This window comes from Gracilinanus agilis, chromosome 5 (genome assembly GCF_016433145.1).
Source record: "Gracilinanus agilis isolate LMUSP501 chromosome 5, AgileGrace, whole genome shotgun sequence".
NCBI classification, from domain to species: Eukaryota; Metazoa; Chordata; class Mammalia; order Didelphimorphia; family Didelphidae; genus Gracilinanus; species Gracilinanus agilis.
This window is the reverse complement of record NC_058134.1, coordinates 181,311,703-181,332,227: the sequence shown is the minus strand read 5'-3', so window position 1 is coordinate 181,332,227 and position 20,525 is coordinate 181,311,703. Positions and strand designations below refer to the sequence as shown.

Below are 20,525 nucleotides of genomic sequence, written 5' to 3'. Positions count from 1 at the left end.
AGATTAAAAGGGGGTATGGGAAAGACCTACTTGTAAATGTGTGTGTGTGTGTGTGTGTGTTTATATATAGCTGCACTTTTTGTGGTGGCAAAGAATTGGAAATTGAAGGTCTGTCAATCAGTTGGAATGGCTGAACAAATTGTGCTATATAATGGTGAAGGAATACTATTGTGCTGTAAGAAATGATGAACAAAATTATTTCAGAAGAACTGGAAAGACCTACATGAACTGATACAGAGTGAAGTAAGCAGAACCAGTACATTGCTGTACTCACTAACAGCAATATCATGGAATGATCAAATGTGATAGACTACTCTCAACAAAACAATACAAAAACGATCCAGAACAATTTAGAAGCACTTAAGACCAAGAATGCCATCCACCTTCAGAGAAAGAACTGTTGGAGTCAGAATGCAGATCAAAGCATGCAATTTTTCCCTTGAATTTATTTGGATTTATGTTTGGGGGTTTTGATTTTATAAGATTACTCACTTATAAAAATGAACAATAGTGGGAAAAATATTAATTTTTCTTAAAGAAGCATTGGTGTAAGTGGATAGAGAGCAAGGCCTGGAGATGGGACATCCTGCATTCAAATTTTGCCCTGCTGTGTCACTTAACCCTTATTTGCCTTGCCCTTCCTACTCTTCTGCCTTGGAACCTTGAATATTTACTATCAATTCTAAGACAAAAGCTAAGTGTTTAAAAAAGAAACACTGGCATTAACCCTAGATGCAGTTAATATTAAAAATGCACATGCACATTTTCTCATTTTTAAATAGGATGTTTATACCTAATAATGTGAGGTATAGTTTTCCAATGCTAAGAAGTTTATTCAGGTATTCTGAGTACATATCCTAGGGCTTAGTGTTCTAATATATTTGCTAATAGTTATTCTTTTGTCCTTGGAGAAGATCTTCACCTTCTCTGTATTTCCATATAGATAAGAAATAGTCTTCTTACAACAGAGTCATTTTAAGTTATGAAGAATATATTTTCCCATGGAACAAATATAGTTCGGTTCCCAGGCCAATCCATAAAAATGTGTTTAAAACCACCTAGCTCTGTTGAATCTGAAAACCATGTATAACTGGGGAAAAGTAAGGGAGTTCCAGGCTCAGGTACCAGAGATGTATCATCCCCATAGTAACACACTCTCCACTGTCCATCTGCCTGGCAGTGTGAGAGGGGAAAGAGCTCCATTAAGGCTTGGGGATATGGTTAATAGTGGGATGGTTTATATTATTGTTAAATTCCTGGCCTATCTGGCTTCTCACGTCTGAAATTCTAAAATATAGGACCATACCTTCTTTTTTTTTAATTTTTTTTATTTTAAACCCTTAACTTCTGTGTATTGACTTATAGGTGGAAGATTGGTAAGGGTAGGCAATGGGGGTCAAGTGACTTGCCCAGGGTCACCCAGCTGGGAAGTGTCTGAGGCCGGATTTGAACCTAGGACCTCCTGTCTCTAGGCCTGGCTCTCAATCCACTGAGCTACCCAGCTGCCACCTAGGACAATACCTTCTTAATGCTTTTCTTCTAAGGACTCCAGGATACTGTTTAATGTACTTTGAGTATTCTTAATTTTAAGTAAGTTCAATTCACAGAATTACTGTTATAAAATTTTTTTTACACTTGTAAATTTTATTTTTATTTTTGGTTTTAAATTCTCTTCCTCTCTCCACCCTTACCTTACCCATTGAGAAGGCAAAAAATATGATACTGTATTAAGTGTATTTAAAAGATAAAAAAAATGTGCTTTAGTCTGCACTTGTCCAGACTTGCTTTAGTCTGCACTTGTCCACTGTTCTCTTTCCAGAGGGGATAGTAGTTCTCATCATGAGACCTCTGGAATTGTGAATCATTGCACTGATCACAGTTGTTGTCTTTAATAATTGATTATCTTTACATTTTTGTTGTTTCTATATAAATTTTCCCCCTGGTTCGGCTTACTTTACTTTGCATTAGTTCATACAAGTCATACCAGATTCTCTGAAACTTCCTTTTGATTCTTACAGCACAATAATATTTTCATCACATTCATATACCCTAATTTGTTCAGCCATTCCCTAGTTGATAAGCACTCCCTAAGTTTCTAATTCTTTGCTACCCCAAAAAGAATGGCTTTAATATTTTTGTACATATGGTTCCTTTTCCTTATTCTTTGATCTTTTTGGGGTAAAGAACTAGTAGTAGCACTCAGGTTCACAACTTCAAAGTCATCCATTACACCTCATTCTCCTTCACCACACATAACCATTCATTGATTTACTTCTGTCCACTCACATAACCCTAGTTTAGGTCTTCATCAGTTCTTCTCTCAACCATTAAAGAAGTCTCCTAATTGGTGTCTCTACCTCAGGTCACTTCTACACTCCAGGTTATCTTCCTGCCAAAAGGATGTTATTGAAACACAGGTCTGAGGACGTCACTCTCAAACTCAGCAGTGGATTGAAGGAGGGTTGGGAGGATTGTGCCAGATGCAACATCAAAGGATATTCACAGTTCATACCCCTTTCGGCATAATTCCAGATTAATCTCCAAGATAGTCTATTAGTGTACCTATTTTCCAGCATTTGTTATTTTCCTTTTCTATCTTCTTAGCTAATCTGATGGGTGTGAAGTACTATTTGAGTTCTAGTTTGCATTTCTCTAATTATTAACGATGTAGAGCCTTTTTCCATAAAATTATTGTTAGCTTTGAATTCTTCCTCCAAAAACTATCTGTTCATATCCTTAGACTATCATTTGGGAAATGACTCTTATTTTTATAAATTTGACTCACTTTCTTAATTGTAAAATTTTTCAAGAAAGAAATGCTCATTTTGCAAAATCTCAGGCTTCTAGCATTGAGATTTTCAGATTTTAATGTCACATGAGGTCATATTACATACTGCTAAACAACAGCAAATTCCCAAATCAAAATTCCAGGAGCTTTTACCAGAGTTGGAATCATTAGGCTTGGAAAATTTTCCTTTCTTCCCAGTAATGAAGAGGAATCTTTCACAGCAGTAATAGACTAATGTCTTAGTTGAAAAGAGAGCTACAAAATATACAAACAGTGGACTACAATTCCCAATATGTTTTGGGATAAGTCAAAAGTTTTCATTTCAAGACCATAGGGAACATTTTCTTCAGGAAGTCACTCTGTTTTCTTCAGGTAAGTTGGTAATAAAATACAACTTAATTTTTAGAACTTATAGTTTATCTTTTCAAGAATACATAAAGAGGAGGGCAGCTGGGTAGCTCAGTGGATTGAGAGTCAGGTCTAGAGACGGGAGGTCCTAGGTTTAAATTCGGCCTCAGACACTTCCCAGCTGGTGTGACCCTGGGCAAGTCACATGACCCCCATTGCCTACCCTTACCACTCTATTGGTAGGAGCCAATACACAGAAGGGTTTAAAAAAAAAGAATACATAAAGAAAGGTGCATATTAATATAGCTTCTAATAAACTGGAATTAGTTTTGTTGCTGTAATTATCTGAAACTCTCAATACTTCTTTCTGCCTACACAACTTAATACTAGCTACTGATTTAATAAGTAAGTTCTGTACAATTCAATGAACTAAAATGTAAAAATAGCTGATTAAGTTTTCAAATTAATAACAAAAGAGAACCAGGAATATTTTGTTTCATTTACTTGTATTATGGGAATAGTCACATAGAGGCAATGACATAGTGGATAGAAGATGGGTTAAACTCTGAAAGATCTGAGTTCTGTTTAGTCCTACCTTCAACATATGCTTGTTTTGTAAGCAGGGACGAAGGAATTAACCTCTCAATGCACCAAGCAACTCTATAAGTTATGGATGAACTGCTAAATTATATTTCTAGAGAAAAGGGAAATTCTACCATGAGCTCCCTTACCAAAAAAAATCACAACTTGTGACTTCCTCATTCACTGATCTCAATCCTCCAAAAAAGTATCATTCAGAGAGTAAATTGCTTATTGAATAGTAACTGGCACTAAAAATAGGTTCCAGTTTTTTAAGTAAAATGAATGAGTTTCTTGTATGAAATTATTTTCCTTCTTCAATCTTTACAATTTAGTATCAAGAAGAAATTCAAGAACTTAATGAGGTTGCAAGACACCGACCACGATCTACATTAGTTATGGGAATTCAGCAAGAAAACAGGCAAATCAGAGAATTGCAGCAAGAAAATAAAGGTAAGTTAAAGTGCCTCTAATTATGGTAAATTAAAAGTAAAACCTCTTCAGTGGTTGTGAGACTGAATTATTTTCTGATTTTAAATCAGTAGATCTATTGTGATTTATTATTAAGCAAATACTAACATAGCTAATTATACTTACTTTGCAATCGTTTACTTATTAAGAAATCAGTTTTAGTACATTAAATGTCATGATATTTTTGTCACTTTTAAATGTAAATCTGAATTTTTGTCCTCTCCCATTTACTTTCTCTTCATGATTACACAGTCAAGTATATTCTGTTTTTCTGGTTTGGTTCTGTTTTCTTTGCTTTGCATTATTTTAGAAAGTCATAGAATTTTAGCGTTAGGTGACAATTCAGTGGCCAGTGTAGTCCAATTCATTCTTGAAACTGCATACTTTCTCTCCTCTCACTATTTTTCTCCACTCCTTCCACCTCTCCAGCTTGAGAATACAAGAATTACAATACCCATTTCATATAAATGAAATCATACAAAATATTTCCAAAAGGAAAAAAAAACAAAGAAAGAAATGCTTTAGATTGCGCTCTGAGTCTGTCATATCTGGAGGTGTATAACATTTTTTTATCATGAGACCTTTGAAATTGTGATGCATGATTATATTGGTCAGAATCACTAAGCCTTTCATGATCAATTAACTTTACAAGTTTTTAGTTTCTATAGAAATTTTCCCTTGGTTCTGGTCACTTCATTTGCATCATTCCACATAGGTCTTCCCATGTTTTTCTGAAACCATCCTTTTCATCATTTTCTACAACATAAAAGTATTCTAATACATTCATATACCAAAACTTGTTCAAACATTTTCACTTTTCAATTTCTTGCAGTTTGGCTTCTGACTCCCATCAGTCAGCTGAAATTGTTCTCTTCAAAATGTATAGTTATCTTGTAATTGCCAGATCTAATGACCTTTTCTCAGTCTCATCCTTGACCTCTCTACAACATTCAACACTGTTGACCACCTTCTCTCCTGGATAGTCTTTCCTTGCTGGGTTTTCCCTTCCTAGCTGTCTGGTCATTCCTCATTCTACTTTGCTGAGGTATTATCAATATCTTACTCTATAACCTTCTCTTCTCTCTCCTCACTGTGTTAGTGAACTCAGTATTAACCATGGTTCAGTTTTCCTCTCCTTACAGATGATTTCCAAATCTGCCTGTCCTGCACTAGCCAGTTCTCTTGAACTCCAATCTCACGTTACCTGAACATTTTGAACTGAATGTACTGTGTAGGCATTTCAAACTCAGCATATATAAAACAGCACTCGTCTTTCTCCCAAAACCCATCTCTTTCCAAATTCTCCATTTCTATTAAGGGAACCACTATCCTCCCAGGCACTCAGGTTCACAACTTTAAAGTTAATCTTTACTCCTTGTTCTTCTTCACCATACAACCATTCATTGATTTACCTCCACATTATCATTTATATCCACTCAAAAAGCCATTACCCTAGCTTAGGTCTTCATCAGCTCTTCTTTAGATCATTAAAGAAGTCTCTCTAATTGTTCTCTCTGCCTCAGATCACTCCCACACTCCAGGTTATCTTCCACTTTCATGCCAAAGGGATATTGCTGAAGCACAGGTTTGAGGATGTCACTCTTGTTCACAGTGGTTTGAAGGAGGATTGGGAGGATTGTACCAGATGCAGAAAAGAGAAATCATAAGAGGGGTAATGTTTGGGGAGAAAGCGATAATGAATTTGGTTTTAGACTAAATTTCAGACCAAAGTGGGAAGTGGTAGCATCCAGTTGAAAGCACCAAACTGGAACTCTGGGGAGATATTAAAGATGGAGATACAGATTTGGGAACTAGTATGTAGAAATTATATTTGAAGAATATAGAGAATAAAGTATAGGGCCATGAAAAAAAATCATAGGGAACACCTACCCTGGAGGGGTGAGAAAAGAATGTAGAACCAGTAAAGTGTCCATCAGGCTGATAAGAAGGAAAATAATAGAGTTCAGTGACATAGAAATCTAAGGGAAATGATAGAGCTGATAGAAACCTAGGGGAAAATGTATCAGGTGCCTTTTTAAGAGGTCAGGGGAAAAAATCAGCATATGCACTGAACTGGGGAGTCAGAGGAACTATATTTACTGCCTATATGATCAGTTAATTAATTCCTTAGTTTCTTCATCTGAAAAATAAGGGTTTTGGACTACATGATTTTCAAGGTGCCTCGAAGTTCTAAATCTTTTGATACCCAGAGCACTGCTGGTGGAGCCATGAAGCATGAAGTATGGCCCAGTTGTTCTGGGTAGTTGTTATTAACCTTCTTTGTGGTAGGGAGGCATAGAGGAACAGAAAAAGCGTTATGTGTGGTCCAAGGAAGGAAAGGACCGTTACTGACTTGGGAGAAGGAATATAAATGGTATTTGAGCTATGCTTTAAAGGATAAGTGGAATTAGACCTGAGGTCCATAGGGCTAGGCATTTCAGGTATAGAAAATTATAGAAGTAAAGACATGGAGACAAACAAGTACCAAGTGCTTTGTAGAATTATTAGAGAATCATCTGAGTTGAAAGATTATGAGAGGTAATTTGTCTAATTCCTTACTTAAATCATGTTTTTAATTAATTGCTTCCATATCTTAGTATTTTGAAATCCTTCTCTTCCTTCTAGACCCAGCCTTAGGTGCTATCCCCACCATGAATCCTCCCCTGATTTCTCCTAGTTAGAGGTAACCTCAATCGCTAATATCTCAGTTCTCTCTAACCTTTTTTTCTCCCATTGATCACATTTTAATTTGCATAGAGTCATTTGTATATATTTAATGTCTATTTTAATTGAATTAAATAAATCCCATTTACAGGGTTCCCAGTTGGTGATATCTATACTCAACTTGAAGACTTCTCAGTGTGAAAAGTACACTGAGTCAGTCGACTCGATTTTTGAATGGCTCTAATTGTTAAGATCTTCCTTTATATTGAGCCAAAACTTTTCCCCTTCATCTTCCACTTATTGGTACTAATTCTGCCCATTTGTGCCTAGAAAAAATAAAGCTACTTCTAGCATATTATAACCCATTAAATATTTTAAAACAGATTGTATTCATCTAAGCTTTCTCATCTGTAAGGTAAATGAGTATGGAGACTTCAGATAGGTCAGTTGGGTAGGAAATAGAGAAAATGGATGGGAGTTCTATGAAACAAGATTGGGAAAGCAATGAAGGATAAGACTGTAAGTGGTTGCACAAGCCACAAAACTTGAATTTCAAGCCAAGAAGATTATATATTAGTAGGGTATAATAGGGATGGCCATTTGTTGGCCCGGATGGATGATCATTCTCCCACATCACACACCTTTACTGAGAAGTTCAGACCTACATAGGGAATCATACATGGGTTATACATGAGGGGAAGTATTTGTGACCAAGGCACATGCCAAAAAGAGCAAGTCATGCCTCTGACATTACAGGAGTGCTACTGTCTTCTGGTGATGTTGTTAAACTACTCTCTGTTGATAGTCACATATCTACTACTTCAGCTATCCAACTATCTTTAAGGTCCTTAATATTATCCATTAAAGACACTGTGCTTATTATTAGTAGTAAGTTACTTTCCTGCAAGGAGAGGATAGAACCATCAGATAGATCTTTCAGCCATCTCTACTTTCTTTTCCTAGAGTAAAATCATCAATTCATGAGTAATCTTTTATTTTGGTAGGTTTATATTTTTATCAAGTTTTCTTTTTTAAAAAAAGATATCTTGCTTTTTAGGAAATGATTTGGGTTTTTTGTACTGAAAGGACTTTGCTTTTTTTTTTTTTAATTCCAAAATTTGAATAAAATGCATTTTGATTTTTAATAGAATTACGCACATCGCTTGAGGAACACCAGTCTGCTTTAGAACTCATAATGAGCAAGTACCGAGAGCAAATGTTTAGGTTGTTAATGGCCAGCAAAAAGGATGACCCAGGTATTATAATGAAGTTAAAGGAGCAACATTCCAAGGTATTTTTTCTTTTTCTAAACTTTTAAAAATGAAAAGGAGACATTGGTTAACTTTTATTTGCTTTGTATTGTTCAGATTTTTAAAAAATCTCATGAATAACGGCAGCCTCATTTAAACATTGTCTTTTCAACTGTGATTTCTCCCACTTCTGTTCTTTATCTGTAAATTTGTAAAGTGTTTCATTCTTGATCGCCTTCCTTAAAATCTGATGTTCTCTTTTATTCTTTGTGTGATGTATTAAAACATAGACAAAACCCTACTTTTTCTAAGATATGAGCATTTAAAGAATATTTTGATCTTATGCCTTTATATATTTCAAAATGATTTCCATAAAATAAAAATACTGAAAATTCTAGAAAAAACACCAACAAACAATTGAATGGTGACTGATGCATGTTAAATCCTTGAGATGATTTATTAGTTATTTTTAACTTTTTAGACAACTTATAATTTATTCTAGAAGAACTTAATTTACCTGTTCTCAGAATTTAGCAATTAAAAATTCAGAACAAGAATAAGAGGGCATTTTATCCAAAATTCCTTTAACAATAGCCTTTATGTCACCAAGAAGAAAAAAAGAATTATTGATTAACTTCAACTTTCTATAAGATGAAAAGGCAAGAAAGGCAGAAATAAGTGTGTCCTTCTAGCTGTTTTACCTCTTTAGGTGTCCATGGTTGGGAATATAGACTGGCTAATATTAACCTATGTTCTTAGGGGACCGTCATGAAGAATAATTATAGTAAGAGATTTTAATGTTTCTCTCTCATAGCTGAACAAATTAAGAATTTAGAGCTAAAAGCTTATAGTGCCCTCTGAATGGGACCACTAAAGAATATACCCATTTCTTGGCACTACATGGCAGTTTTATAAAAATAGACCATGTATTTGGGCACAGATTACAAATAAATGTAAAAATACAGTAATTTTAAACATCCATTGTGGACCATAATTAAATAAAAATAGTAATCAGTTTGGAGACCAAAGGCAAAAGATACAAACCTAAATGGAGATTTATTAATGAAATTCTAAATAATGAGTGGCTCAAAGAACAATTCATAAAAACAGTAAGTATATGAAAGATATCAGTAATGAAGCAATAGAAATAGGAGTGCTTAATGAGTGTTTATTACTGACTAAACTGGGTTAAGATAAAAATAAAAGAGCTGTAGGACCAGTATTATTAATGAATAATTTTCAAATGTAAATTAAATCCTGGACAAAGAATTTTTGCAGTTTTTCTGATAAATCATTTGCTGTGATTAAATTAATTTCAATATTAGGAAAAAATAATATTTTTTTAAAATTTCAAACTGCATAATTATTTTAATAGATTCAGATAAAGCTCTTGGCAGGGGGACTCATTTATGCCATTAAAAAAACTACTATGATGCTAAGCCACCAAAGAATCTAAAAATAAAAGCTAGCATTCTCAATACATACAGAAGTTAAAGCAAGGATACCATCTTTTCCCACTATTATTTGACAGTTCTGAAAATGCTTGCAACAGCACTAAGACAGAAAAGAAACTATTGACATAAAGACAAAGAGAAGACAAAATGTTTTTTTCCTGTTTGCAGATTTGATGTTTACTGAGAATCCTAGGAAGGTAGCAAAAAAACCTAATTGAAAATACCAGCAGACCACAAAACTTTGTTGTAGAACAGTGGCCATCAAAACCATTTGGAACTTGTAAAAATTAGAAAAGTAAGTTAATGGAACAGATTAGACAAGGAAGAATTAGAAATAATGGAACTCAATAACTCAAGGTTCAACAAACCTGAAAAAAATAAAATACTTAGGAAAAATGTTTCTTATTTAACAAGAATTGCTGGGACAACTGAAAATCAGTCTGGTAGATGTTAAATTTTGAACAGTATTTTACACCATAATTCACAATAAGTTATAAGTAGATAAATGACCTAAATGCTAACATTTATACCATTTAAAAATTTAGTAAATTAATCACATACTTTTTATAGGTATATGTAGTAGCTGACTTCTTAATCAAAAGATCAATCAAGGCAAAACACAATAGATAATTTTGGTTACGTGAAAAGCTTTTTCACAAACAAAAATCAGCTTAACCTAATCAAAAGAGAGGCATTTGGTTGGGGGAAAAAACTTTGCATCAAATATTTCTGAGTTTGATATATAGGTAGACAGCTATCAGGTTATATAAGACCAAAAGCCATTCCCTGAAAGATAAGTCATCAACAAACAGTTCTTAAAAGAATTGCAAACTTACATCCAAAGGAATCCACCAAATCCCTAGTAGTAAAAGAAATGCACATTTAAAAATCTCTAAAAGTTTCATCTGACATCAGCAAATTTCCAAAGATGACAACAGATGGGAATAGTCAGTGTTACAGAGATAGTAGGACGACTGGAACACTAATGTGTTGGTGGTAAAGCTGTGGATTGGTCCAGCCAGTCTAGAAAGCAACAAGGAATTGTGCAAAGAAAGTGAATAAAATAATGACTATTGCCTTTGAATCAGAGATTCCATTCAGAGGTATAAATTGCAAGAAGACCTAGGGCAAAAAGAAAGCAGGTTCACCAAAAATATGTAGAGCAATTCTTTTTTGTTTGTAATGACTGGAAACGACTCATTAGAGAATGGCCGAACAAAACATGATGCATGATTATAATGGAATATTGCTTTGCTATAAGAAATAATAAATAAGATTAATACAGAAAAGCATGAAAACACACGTACTGAAGTAAAGTTAAGTAAACAGAACCAGGATAACTATACACGGGACTATAACACATCAGTTGAAAACTAAATGCTGTAAAATTATAATGGCCAAGATTGGCCCAAAGAAGAAATGAGGCATAGCCCCACTTTTTTTTAAATATATATGTTCCTCAATTTTTTTTAATATTCAGTTAGTTTTGCTGAACTTTTTTTTCTCCCCCCACTTTTATTATTTTTTATAAGGAATCATTCTGGGGCAATGGGGTGGGCAACAATGCAGTAGGAAATGTAGGTAACATAAAGAAGGCTATCAAAAATATTTTTAAAAAAGAAAAAAATCCCTTCCTGTATACAACTTACTTTAAATTGGCATTTCTTGTTTTTCTATAGGTCGGGGCCTTAGTTGACTGGGGGCAGCTAGGTGGCTTTAGTGGATTAAGAGTCAGACCTAGAGACAGGAGGCCTGAGGTTCAAATCTGCCCTCAGACACTTCCTAACTGTGTGACCTCAGGCAAGTCACTTATCCCCCATTTCCTAGTTCTTCGGCCTTGGATAAAATATACAGTATTGATTCAAAGATGGGAAGGTATGAGTTGGGGGTGGGAGGGTGTGGAGGGGGCGATGATGAAATTGTCCCTAACTGGGTTGCTTTCTAAACTATGCAACAATTGATGGAATAAAAGTTGTTTCTTATATTTTTCATAGTATTTGAAATATAAGTAGTGATTATTGGAATGTCTTTTTAACTGTCTGAATTACTAAGTTAGAGTTAAAGGCATTAATTTAAAGTATTTGTTATATATGTAACAACTTGAAAATAACTGTACTTGGAGTAAGAACTGCTCATTTCCAAATGTTTGGCTACATGGTGGGTTTTGGGGGCCACCAACAGCTCATAGAAAAAAAATATGTGAAAGTCCTCTGTGTCATTGGAGGACTCAAAAATATGATACAAGTGGAGGGGCGTAGGGGTGGGGTTACAGATTGCATTATGAGGCTAAGGATTGGAAGACTACAAATCTAAAAGTCAAGAGCACTTAGTCTTTAATAGCTTTTAAATCCCATATATGTAGTTCTTTAGGTAATTTATATTACAAAAATAATTAATCAGAAGCCCTTATTTAGTTCAATAGAACAGAAATTGAGTAAGTTTACAAAATACTATAGAATGGTACATTGCAATGTTTTATCCAAATATAATCCTTGGAAATTCAAGTGGCATTCTCATTGGATATAAAAATCCATCTATTACAGATGTAAGAGGGGAAAATGGGAATTATTATGGTCAGACTAGATATTTAAGGTTTGGTTGCCAGAAATCGATTAACTCAATTTCTAAATAAGAGACCCAAGTCAGGATGACTTTTCCGGTGGTTTATTTACACTCAGGAAGGTTGAAGGTAGGGAAATTGAGAGAGAGAAACTCTGGCCTGGACCAGAGGCCTGGATCAGGGAGGTTTCAGAGGCCCTAGCAGAGGGGACACAGAGGTAATTAAACAAGGCTTCTAGCCACAAGGCCTCCTCTAAAGAAGAGTGGCCTCCTTGAGGCTAGACTAGAGCCTCCAGAAACTCCAAGGGAAAAAGGAAAGAGTCAGTCTAACTTATCCACGTGACAATTCAAAGGGAAACAGTCAGAGGTCTCATCCAAGCTCCTTCAACACCAAGTTCAAAGCGCCAAAAAGCCCTCCACAGGAAGTTACCATCATATTTAAACGATAGCATCTTTCATCACTTCCTGCATCCACCTCCAATTTCAGGTGGACAAATGACAGCCTCAACACTGTTTTGGACTGCCCAAAGGGCAGTCCTTTGTTTTTGATTTGTCACTTACTATCACATGTGGGTCACAGACCTTCCCCTCCCCACTTAATTCTAAGTTGGGTGGGGTGACATTATTTCTGGTGGCCAAAGTCTAAAGAATGAATGGGTGAGCTAATTCCATTTACACACAGAATAAGATGATAAAAGCACATAATGTTTACATTAAGAAAAAGTTAATGGTGAGTTGATATGAAATTATTGATAAGAAAAGTGTAATTCCTGTGAAGTCCCAAAATACCTTACATTTTGGAGATGATGTCTTTTGACATATTTTGACAGACACACACACACACACACACACACATACACACACACACACACACACACACACGATAAAAATTTACTGATGTGGTGGGGGGGAAAAAACAATCCTAGCAAAGACTCTTTCCTGGAATCTGAGATGATGGACTTTCTAACCTAATTCAGTAGTGGCTATGAAAGAAATAGATTGAATTAAGATTTTACCATTTATCCTGATTTCTTTTTGAACAATTGGACATTCTTTTTTGTTACTATTAAACCCTCCTTTCACTATGCAGAAGAGCTCCTTATTCAAAGTCCTGGTATCAGTCATCCATAATAATGACAGTTTCCTTTCTTGTTATTAATTCAAACTAACACATATTGATGTTTCATGATTTTGATTTTTACCCAGAAGGCACAGTCTTTAAAATATCAAAATGGCAGTATTCTGGAACAAGCAAACTCTCCCTTGGAGCAACACTCTGCTATAAATACATGTGCCCACAATTTTTAAAAAGCACATATTTTAAAATCAGTGGGAAGTTGGGAAGGGCTAGTTTTAGCCCAAATAATGACTAATTTTTTAATCTTTTTTTTTTAACTGATGTCTTTTCAGGATTCTTTTTTAAAAATTTTCAAGTAACAAAACAATTGGCTAACACGCATGAACTAACTCATTCAGTTTTTAAATTACGGATCATATCCGTATTAACATTATAATGACTCTGTACTACAGATTGACATGGTACACCGTCATCACAGCCCTGAAGGAATCTTCCTTGGTGCACCTCGACGCATCCTTGAAGCATCTCAACATGGACTGGAGAGAAGGCACTTGGAAGCCAATCTGAATGTACACTAATAAAACAATTGACTTTGGGGAATTGGTTGGAGGGGGGCCAATGTTTTGATATTTTAACTTTTAACATTGAATTTTAAAATAATAAAACTGTCACATTACTAAAAATTAATAAAATGTGCTTGTGACTTCCAAACAAAAGCATGAAAGTGCGGAGTGTAGCTCTCTACTCTCATTCATTCTCATGATGTAATTAATGTGTACTGTGTATTGCAGAACACAACATATTATATTTTTGAAGGTATATAGCATAAGGTAGAATGAGCCTTCCATTTCTTTGCTTTTGTTGGCTGTGGTGCATAACATGTTAGAGGGTTTTTTTTGTTTCGTTTTTTAAGAACTTGATAGAACCCTTATTTTTGTACTTCTGGGACATCAAAGGAATCACTTTCTTGACAATAATTTAAATTGACTTATTAAATACTTTTATGAATGAAATCATGTGGATTGAGGGATAATTAATGAGATACAATAATTATTTCAGGTTTTCTAGGTTGCTTCTACATGTTATAAAGGCATAATTAGATATAGTTTCTTCCATTGTCTCTTAACTCTTGCTTAAAAGGTCAGGTTTTTCATACATTTTAAATGAAGTTTAAGTCCTACATCATAGAAATTATAAGGATTTGAGGAATAATTGGGTTGAAGGTACTGTTACTTTCCCCCTATTTTAAAAATCTTTTAAAAGAAGCATTGCCTTTCATGCCTATTAAAAAGGCCTGTGGCATTTTCTTTTAGGGCATAAATATTTATTTATAGACATGTTTGTTCTGTCATTTGAATTTTTTTGGTTTTTAGCCTCTAAAGTTGTTCTTAATTCCTGTAATTTCATTTAGTGCTGGGTGAAATTATCAAGGTAACTGTGTATATGAAGAGTTGATAACTTTTTAGATAATTCATCTTACTAAGTGCTTGGGTTATATTACCATTCAGTTGTACTGAATATCACTTTAGAAGTGCAGCAATTTGGGGTTTGTAAATACTGTAATCTACATAAATTTTACTTGTAATGGAATTTACTGTAGCAGGATTTAGAATATTGTCTTTTGTGATTCTATTTGGAAGCTAAAGTAGTTCCCTCACATGGGCTTTCCTTTAAATTCAAAGTAGGTAGGTTTGATGCAACAAACCTTCTAGTTACATGATGTTAGTTTGATTGTTGCTCTTGGTTTTCTGCCGCTACTTACTTCTGAATGTTATTTTATTTTTATCATAGAAGTACTTGCAGTTGTATTTGTAAAGATTCTGAATCCTTTGATAAGGTCATTCAGTCATAGTCCAAACCATCATTACACAATTTTTTTTTAACGTATAGCTTTTCCCACCAAACTAATGGTTAAACTTAGCCTGCATTTTCAGTTGTTCAAGGAAGTTATATGGTTGAGATTCCATACTGTAGGAGATGCACTAATTTTCCCTCTGCGTTTCATCAGTTACTACAGTGACAACATTTATATGGTATTTTAATGGTTATAGTTATTAAACAAATTATTTCATTTGAGCTTCACAACTCTGGGAAATGGATAATAAAAATATTCCCATTCTATAGAAGAGGAAATTGAGTCTCAGGTTATAATAATTAATAGCTGACATATAGCCAAATAAAGTGTGCAAAGAGTACTTTATGTACAAATGCATGTATTCCTTTGAACCTCCTAAAAACTGAACTACATTGGGTACTAGCCTCATTTTATAAATGAAGATTTAAAGCAGAGCTTAAATGACTCATCCCCTGGTCATAAAGCTAAGACTTAAACTAGGATTTATTATTCCAAGTCCATTATTCTTTCTTTTATACCATATGGCCTTTTGTAGTAGACATATGGATCATCAGAGCCCCTAGCTTTAAATTCCCATATAGCTAAAGTATAGCTTGTCTTAGTGACAAATTACAATTTTATTTTGGTTACCATTTTTAGTAAAACAGTCCCTTTGGTGCCAATCAAAGATTTTAGCATATCAAGGTTATTCATAAGGAAAAATAATTATATGTGAAATGATGGCTCTCTTTTTGGTTTTTAAGATATTGCTAACAGGTCTGCTTAAATGTGATTGTAACAGCACAAATTTATAAACTAATTTAAAAAAATTTTGCAGATTAAATCATAAGGATGTGGGGAAAACATAAAAGGATGTAGAATGTATTAATAAAGAATGTATTTCAAGTATTATCTTTTCAACAAAATTAGTCTACTGGAAAGAAAGAAAAAACAGATTTAGTCTTTGTCTATGTAAATAGCAGTGTGAAGAGTATAAACAAAAATTTGAACATGTAAGTCTTTAACCACTTTTTTTTTTCTGATCGAGTATGGGTTAAGTGAATTTGTTGTTTTTCTTCCATTAAAGTAGATGTATTTTAAGTTGATATATAAGTATATGTGCTTGGCACCTTTTAGAATATAAATTTAATACAGCAAAACAAAGTAGGGGAAGCTCTGGAAGTGTTTAGATTATTTATTATTAGTATTTAGATTTAGATATTATTAGTATTTATATTAAGTGAAAAAATAATATTCTGATCTGGTATTTTTTTTCCCCACCACCACCTCCCCCTCTTATTTTTAAGGAATTACAAGTACATGTGGACCAGATTACTGAAATGGCAGCAGTAATGAGGAAAGCTATTGAAATTGACGAGCAGCAAGGTTGTAAGGAGCAGGAACGAATTTTTCAACTTGAAGTAAGTTTCCAAGCTGAAATTGCCAGTACTTTTAAAAAATTGTCATTGCGAACAATATAAGGTAGTACTTTTGTTATTTGATTTTCTGAAAAATATAGAGAGGCAGCTAGGTGGCTCAGTAGATAAAGAGCCAAGCCTGGAGTCAGGAAAACCTGGGTTCAAATGTGGTTTCAGACACTTCTAGCTGTGTGATCCTGGGCAAGTCACTTAATCCCCTTTACCTAGCCCTTGTCACTCTCCTGCCTTGGAACCAATACACAGTATTGATTCCAAGACGGAAGGTGAGGGTTTAAAAATTAAAAAGAAAGAAAAATGTATAGACTTTATTTCTGGCAACCATTTTCCTGCTAGTAGTAAAATCTAACTGTTGTCTAGGGGTACATTATCTCCTTCGGAAGCTGAACAACTTGAAGGGAATGCTTCTACCAGCAGTTTAAAAATGTGTTTCTGTACTCAAGTATGACATACGCATACATTCTTCTCATATGAATGACATTGGTGGAAGGCATTAAATATCTTTAAATATATATATTCTTTTCTATATAAAAAGTTCATAAAAACCAACAGGCTCCTATTTCTAGTTTGGGCCAGTCATAATTTGAAACCACTTAGTAATTCATGGTTGCTGAATTAAAAACCACTCCTGTTTAATTTCATCAAATCATACACTTCATATTCTTTTAATATTTTCTTACATTATTTTCATAAGTAGGCACAACATTTTAAATCTAATTATATTCTTTAATGGGATGTAAATGCTTTGGGGACTTAGTTTATAGCTGCAGAAACATAAGTCATTGTTCTCATTCAGGGGAATATATGTCTCATGACAAGTAATCATTTTGAAATTAGTACAGTGTTTAGTGACAGAGGGCCATACATAATTTCTCTCTTCAGTGAGTATAGGTATGCTCTTTATGCCACTAAAGCAGAAAGATTTAACAAAATAGATGATATCAATCAATCAGTGAAAAATGAAAACTCATTTGAAAATGACCAGAAAGATAAAAGTTAACCACTAGAGGCAGGTAGGAGGCTCAGTGGATAGCGAGGCAGGCTGGCGCTGAGAGACCCTGGGTTCTAATCTGCCCTCAGACACTTCCTCATTGTATGACCCTGGGCAAATCATTTTACCCCATTTGTCTAGCCCTTACTGCTTTTCTGCCTTGGAACTAATAAATTGCATTGATTCTAAGACAGAAGGTAAGGGTTTAAAACCAAAAGAAGTTAACCATCAAATTTTGCACTCATAAACAATAATCCTTTTAGTAAAATTATAATTGATTCTGCAGTCTTCTTTTCTACAATGTAAAAAAAAAATAGTTTGGAAGTTCTAAGATAGGTTTTAGTCCCAGGATACTCTGCCAAGTATGTGACCTTCTTGAAACTCAGATTTTTCTCTATAAAATGAGGGGAATGGATTATAAAATTTCTTAAGTACCTTTTCAGATCTAAAACTAACATCATTATGAAATATTGCACCATAGAAAAGGAAGTCTAAATTATGACAACATACATTCTTCTTTCCTCGAAAAATATGTTCTGATGGAGGCTGATGGCTACACTTATTCTGCAGTACATGCTTTTTATGTGACACATTATGGAGAGTGGCGAAGAGGGGCTGGCCTTGGAGTCAGAAAAACTAGCTTCATTCGTGTGGAATCGTGGGAGGTGGGTGGGACCTTTAGAAGAGGGGTCTAGGTCAACCTCATCATCTTCCATTTGAAAGAAACAAAATCCTTACAATGTTTATTGATGTATTCTGGCTCTGTGACCATGGCTAAGTCACTAAAGAGGTCAGAGCTGTAGGCAGCTCCCCAAAACTAGAAGTTATGGGTGCGTCACTAACCTGCCTTAGTAGAGGAAGTTGACATGCCAGTAGTTACTCATGTTACTGATGAAATCACAAGTCTAGACCAAAAATATATATGTAGTATTTTTGCAGTCATAAAATGGTTTTGATTGGTTACTTCTGCTCCTCCACCCGCAGAAAGTTAACTATTTTAATATTCACCTTGATGTATGTATGGTGTTTGATTTTATAGCAAGAAAACAAAGGCTTGAGAGAAATCCTCCAAATAACTCGAGAATCATTCCTGAGCCTCAAGAAAGATGATGCGTCAGAGAGTACATCTTTGTCGGGATTGGTAACCAACAGTGATTTGAGCCTGAGAAAGAGCTGAAGATCCTGGAAAGTCACTGAGCTTCTATTGCACAGCTCCTAATAAGGAACCAGGGTTTACTTTGAAAGTTGCTAATGAATTGAGCACCAGAAAAATTACAATCTTAAATCAGCCCTTCATTTCATTCTTTTTGTGTTATGTATAATACACTGGCAAATGACATTTTTAAAAGATATTAGCAGAAGATCAATATTTGGTTGTTATTGACTTTATTCCTATTAAACTTTGTACCGGGAAAGTGGAAACTTCAAGCCATTGTTGTTAGGTAAACAAATAAAAGTTCTTATATAAAGAAACTACTGATTATACCAGGGCCCCTGCAATGCTGTTATTTTTCTTAACTTTTTTATCCAAATATTGAATATGCCTAAGTAAAGCTCTACATAGAGTTTATTAAATCCACATTTCTTGGACTTAAAAAAAAAAGGAAATGTGGCCATTCCTAATTTGATCTCTGATAGGAAGGCTTGCAAATGATTATTATAGTTTACATTTAGTGGGCCTCACTTTACATTTCTTAAGAAATGCCTTTCAAATATGTCATTTAAAAAACTGATCATCTTTTGTTTTTGTGGCATAGGCCATAAACTGGATATGTTTTTTCTTCACGCCTAGATCCTAAAGAGGTGCTTTTGTTTTTGCCAGCAACATACCATAGTTAATAAAGACATTTTGGGGTAATAACTGTTCATAACTTACTGAAGGTGAAGAAATGTAGAAACTATCTTTTCAGTGATGAAAAAGAAAGCTACTTTCTGAGAAAGAAAACCATATAGACAAGATTATTCAGTAGGTTGAACTACTACTTTGGGAGTGAGGGGTGAGGTTTGGATTCCTGAATAAATATGAATTTGGTCAGGTTTGTTTTCTGATTGATTTTAGGAATATTAACCTATCTTACCCAACTGTCACAGTTGGAAGGTTTAATATAGCAAACCAGGAATAGAGAGATTTGAAGTGGGCAAAAAAACCTATTTATTTTAGCCTTGTTAATAGTGAACATGAGTTTTTCACCTGATTTCTAGAAGGCACCCTTATTCCTTATAAAGGCTGTTTTTCTTGTGTTAACAACAGAAGCAAAAAAACTTATCGTAATGGTTCTCTCTGATTCTGCCCCTGAGCTCATCTGTTCCTAATAACTTTCAGATTTTTTATGGCCATTATAAAAAAACAGATATTTGAAAGTAGTTCATTTTCATGGCTTTTATAAAGCCATGAGTTGTTTGTTATTACCAACTTGTGAAATTTCAAAATAGACAACTAAGTTAAGAAGTTTGGCCATTATTTAAATAGCCAATAAAGCAGGAACTTAAGTTTTCTTAAATTAGCAGAGATTGTAAATTCCATATAGATGATCTGTTGAAATACTGCTCTTGTAGCAGAATCTTAGTGTGCAAAGACTCATATTATTGCCAAGAGTTAAAATCAACATCTCAAACTTCCCAAACATTGGGTGTTTTTTATTTAAAATAAATTTTATTCCAGAGGCCTTAGTGAAGATTTTCGATATAAAATAGATATTTTTCCTTAAAATTGTTTGGTAACTGTCTTCTATCTTTATTAAGAAGCAGTACTTGGTGGCAGATTTTCCAAATAATTTTGTTTTTATCCCAGTTAACTTAAGGAAATTAAACAAGCTGCACTATTAAGATTTAGTATGTGGCAATCTTGAGGCAGCTATTACAAAAAAAAAAAAAGCTTGATGAGTATTTTTGTAAATAAAGTTGTGATTTAATTTATCTCTTGAACCGTCATAGATATATTGTGTTTTTCTGAGATTTAATTTAGGGTTTTACAGTTTCATTTTGCATAGTTAAGTTTTCATCACGCATCCATTATTTTTGTAATCCAAAAGCTTGAAATGTGCATTTGGAATGTGTACTGTTTATTAATTTT

At 34.2% G+C, this 20,525-nt stretch overlaps 1 protein-coding gene across 3 annotated transcripts in view; it reads left to right on the top strand.

Annotated features, from left to right (window-relative positions):
• FGFR1OP2 (FGFR1 oncogene partner 2) overlaps window positions 1-20,525 on the top strand; it is a 74,217-nt gene extending 53,692 nt beyond the window's left edge. For 2 of the 3 annotated variants that reach the window (XM_044678716.1, XM_044678717.1), the window contains 5 exons: window positions 4,051-4,168; window positions 7,999-8,141; window positions 13,644-13,760; window positions 16,333-16,446; window positions 18,492-20,525. In XM_044678716.1, coding sequence (XP_044534651.1) covers window positions 4,051-4,168; window positions 7,999-8,141; window positions 13,644-13,760; window positions 16,333-16,446; window positions 18,492-18,629 — 630 coding nt within the window. In that variant the 3' untranslated portion in view covers window positions 18,630-20,525. The remainder of the gene's footprint in view (window positions 1-4,050; window positions 4,169-7,998; window positions 8,142-13,643; window positions 13,761-16,332; window positions 16,447-18,491) is intronic. The other variant, XM_044678718.1, reaches the window with a different exon arrangement.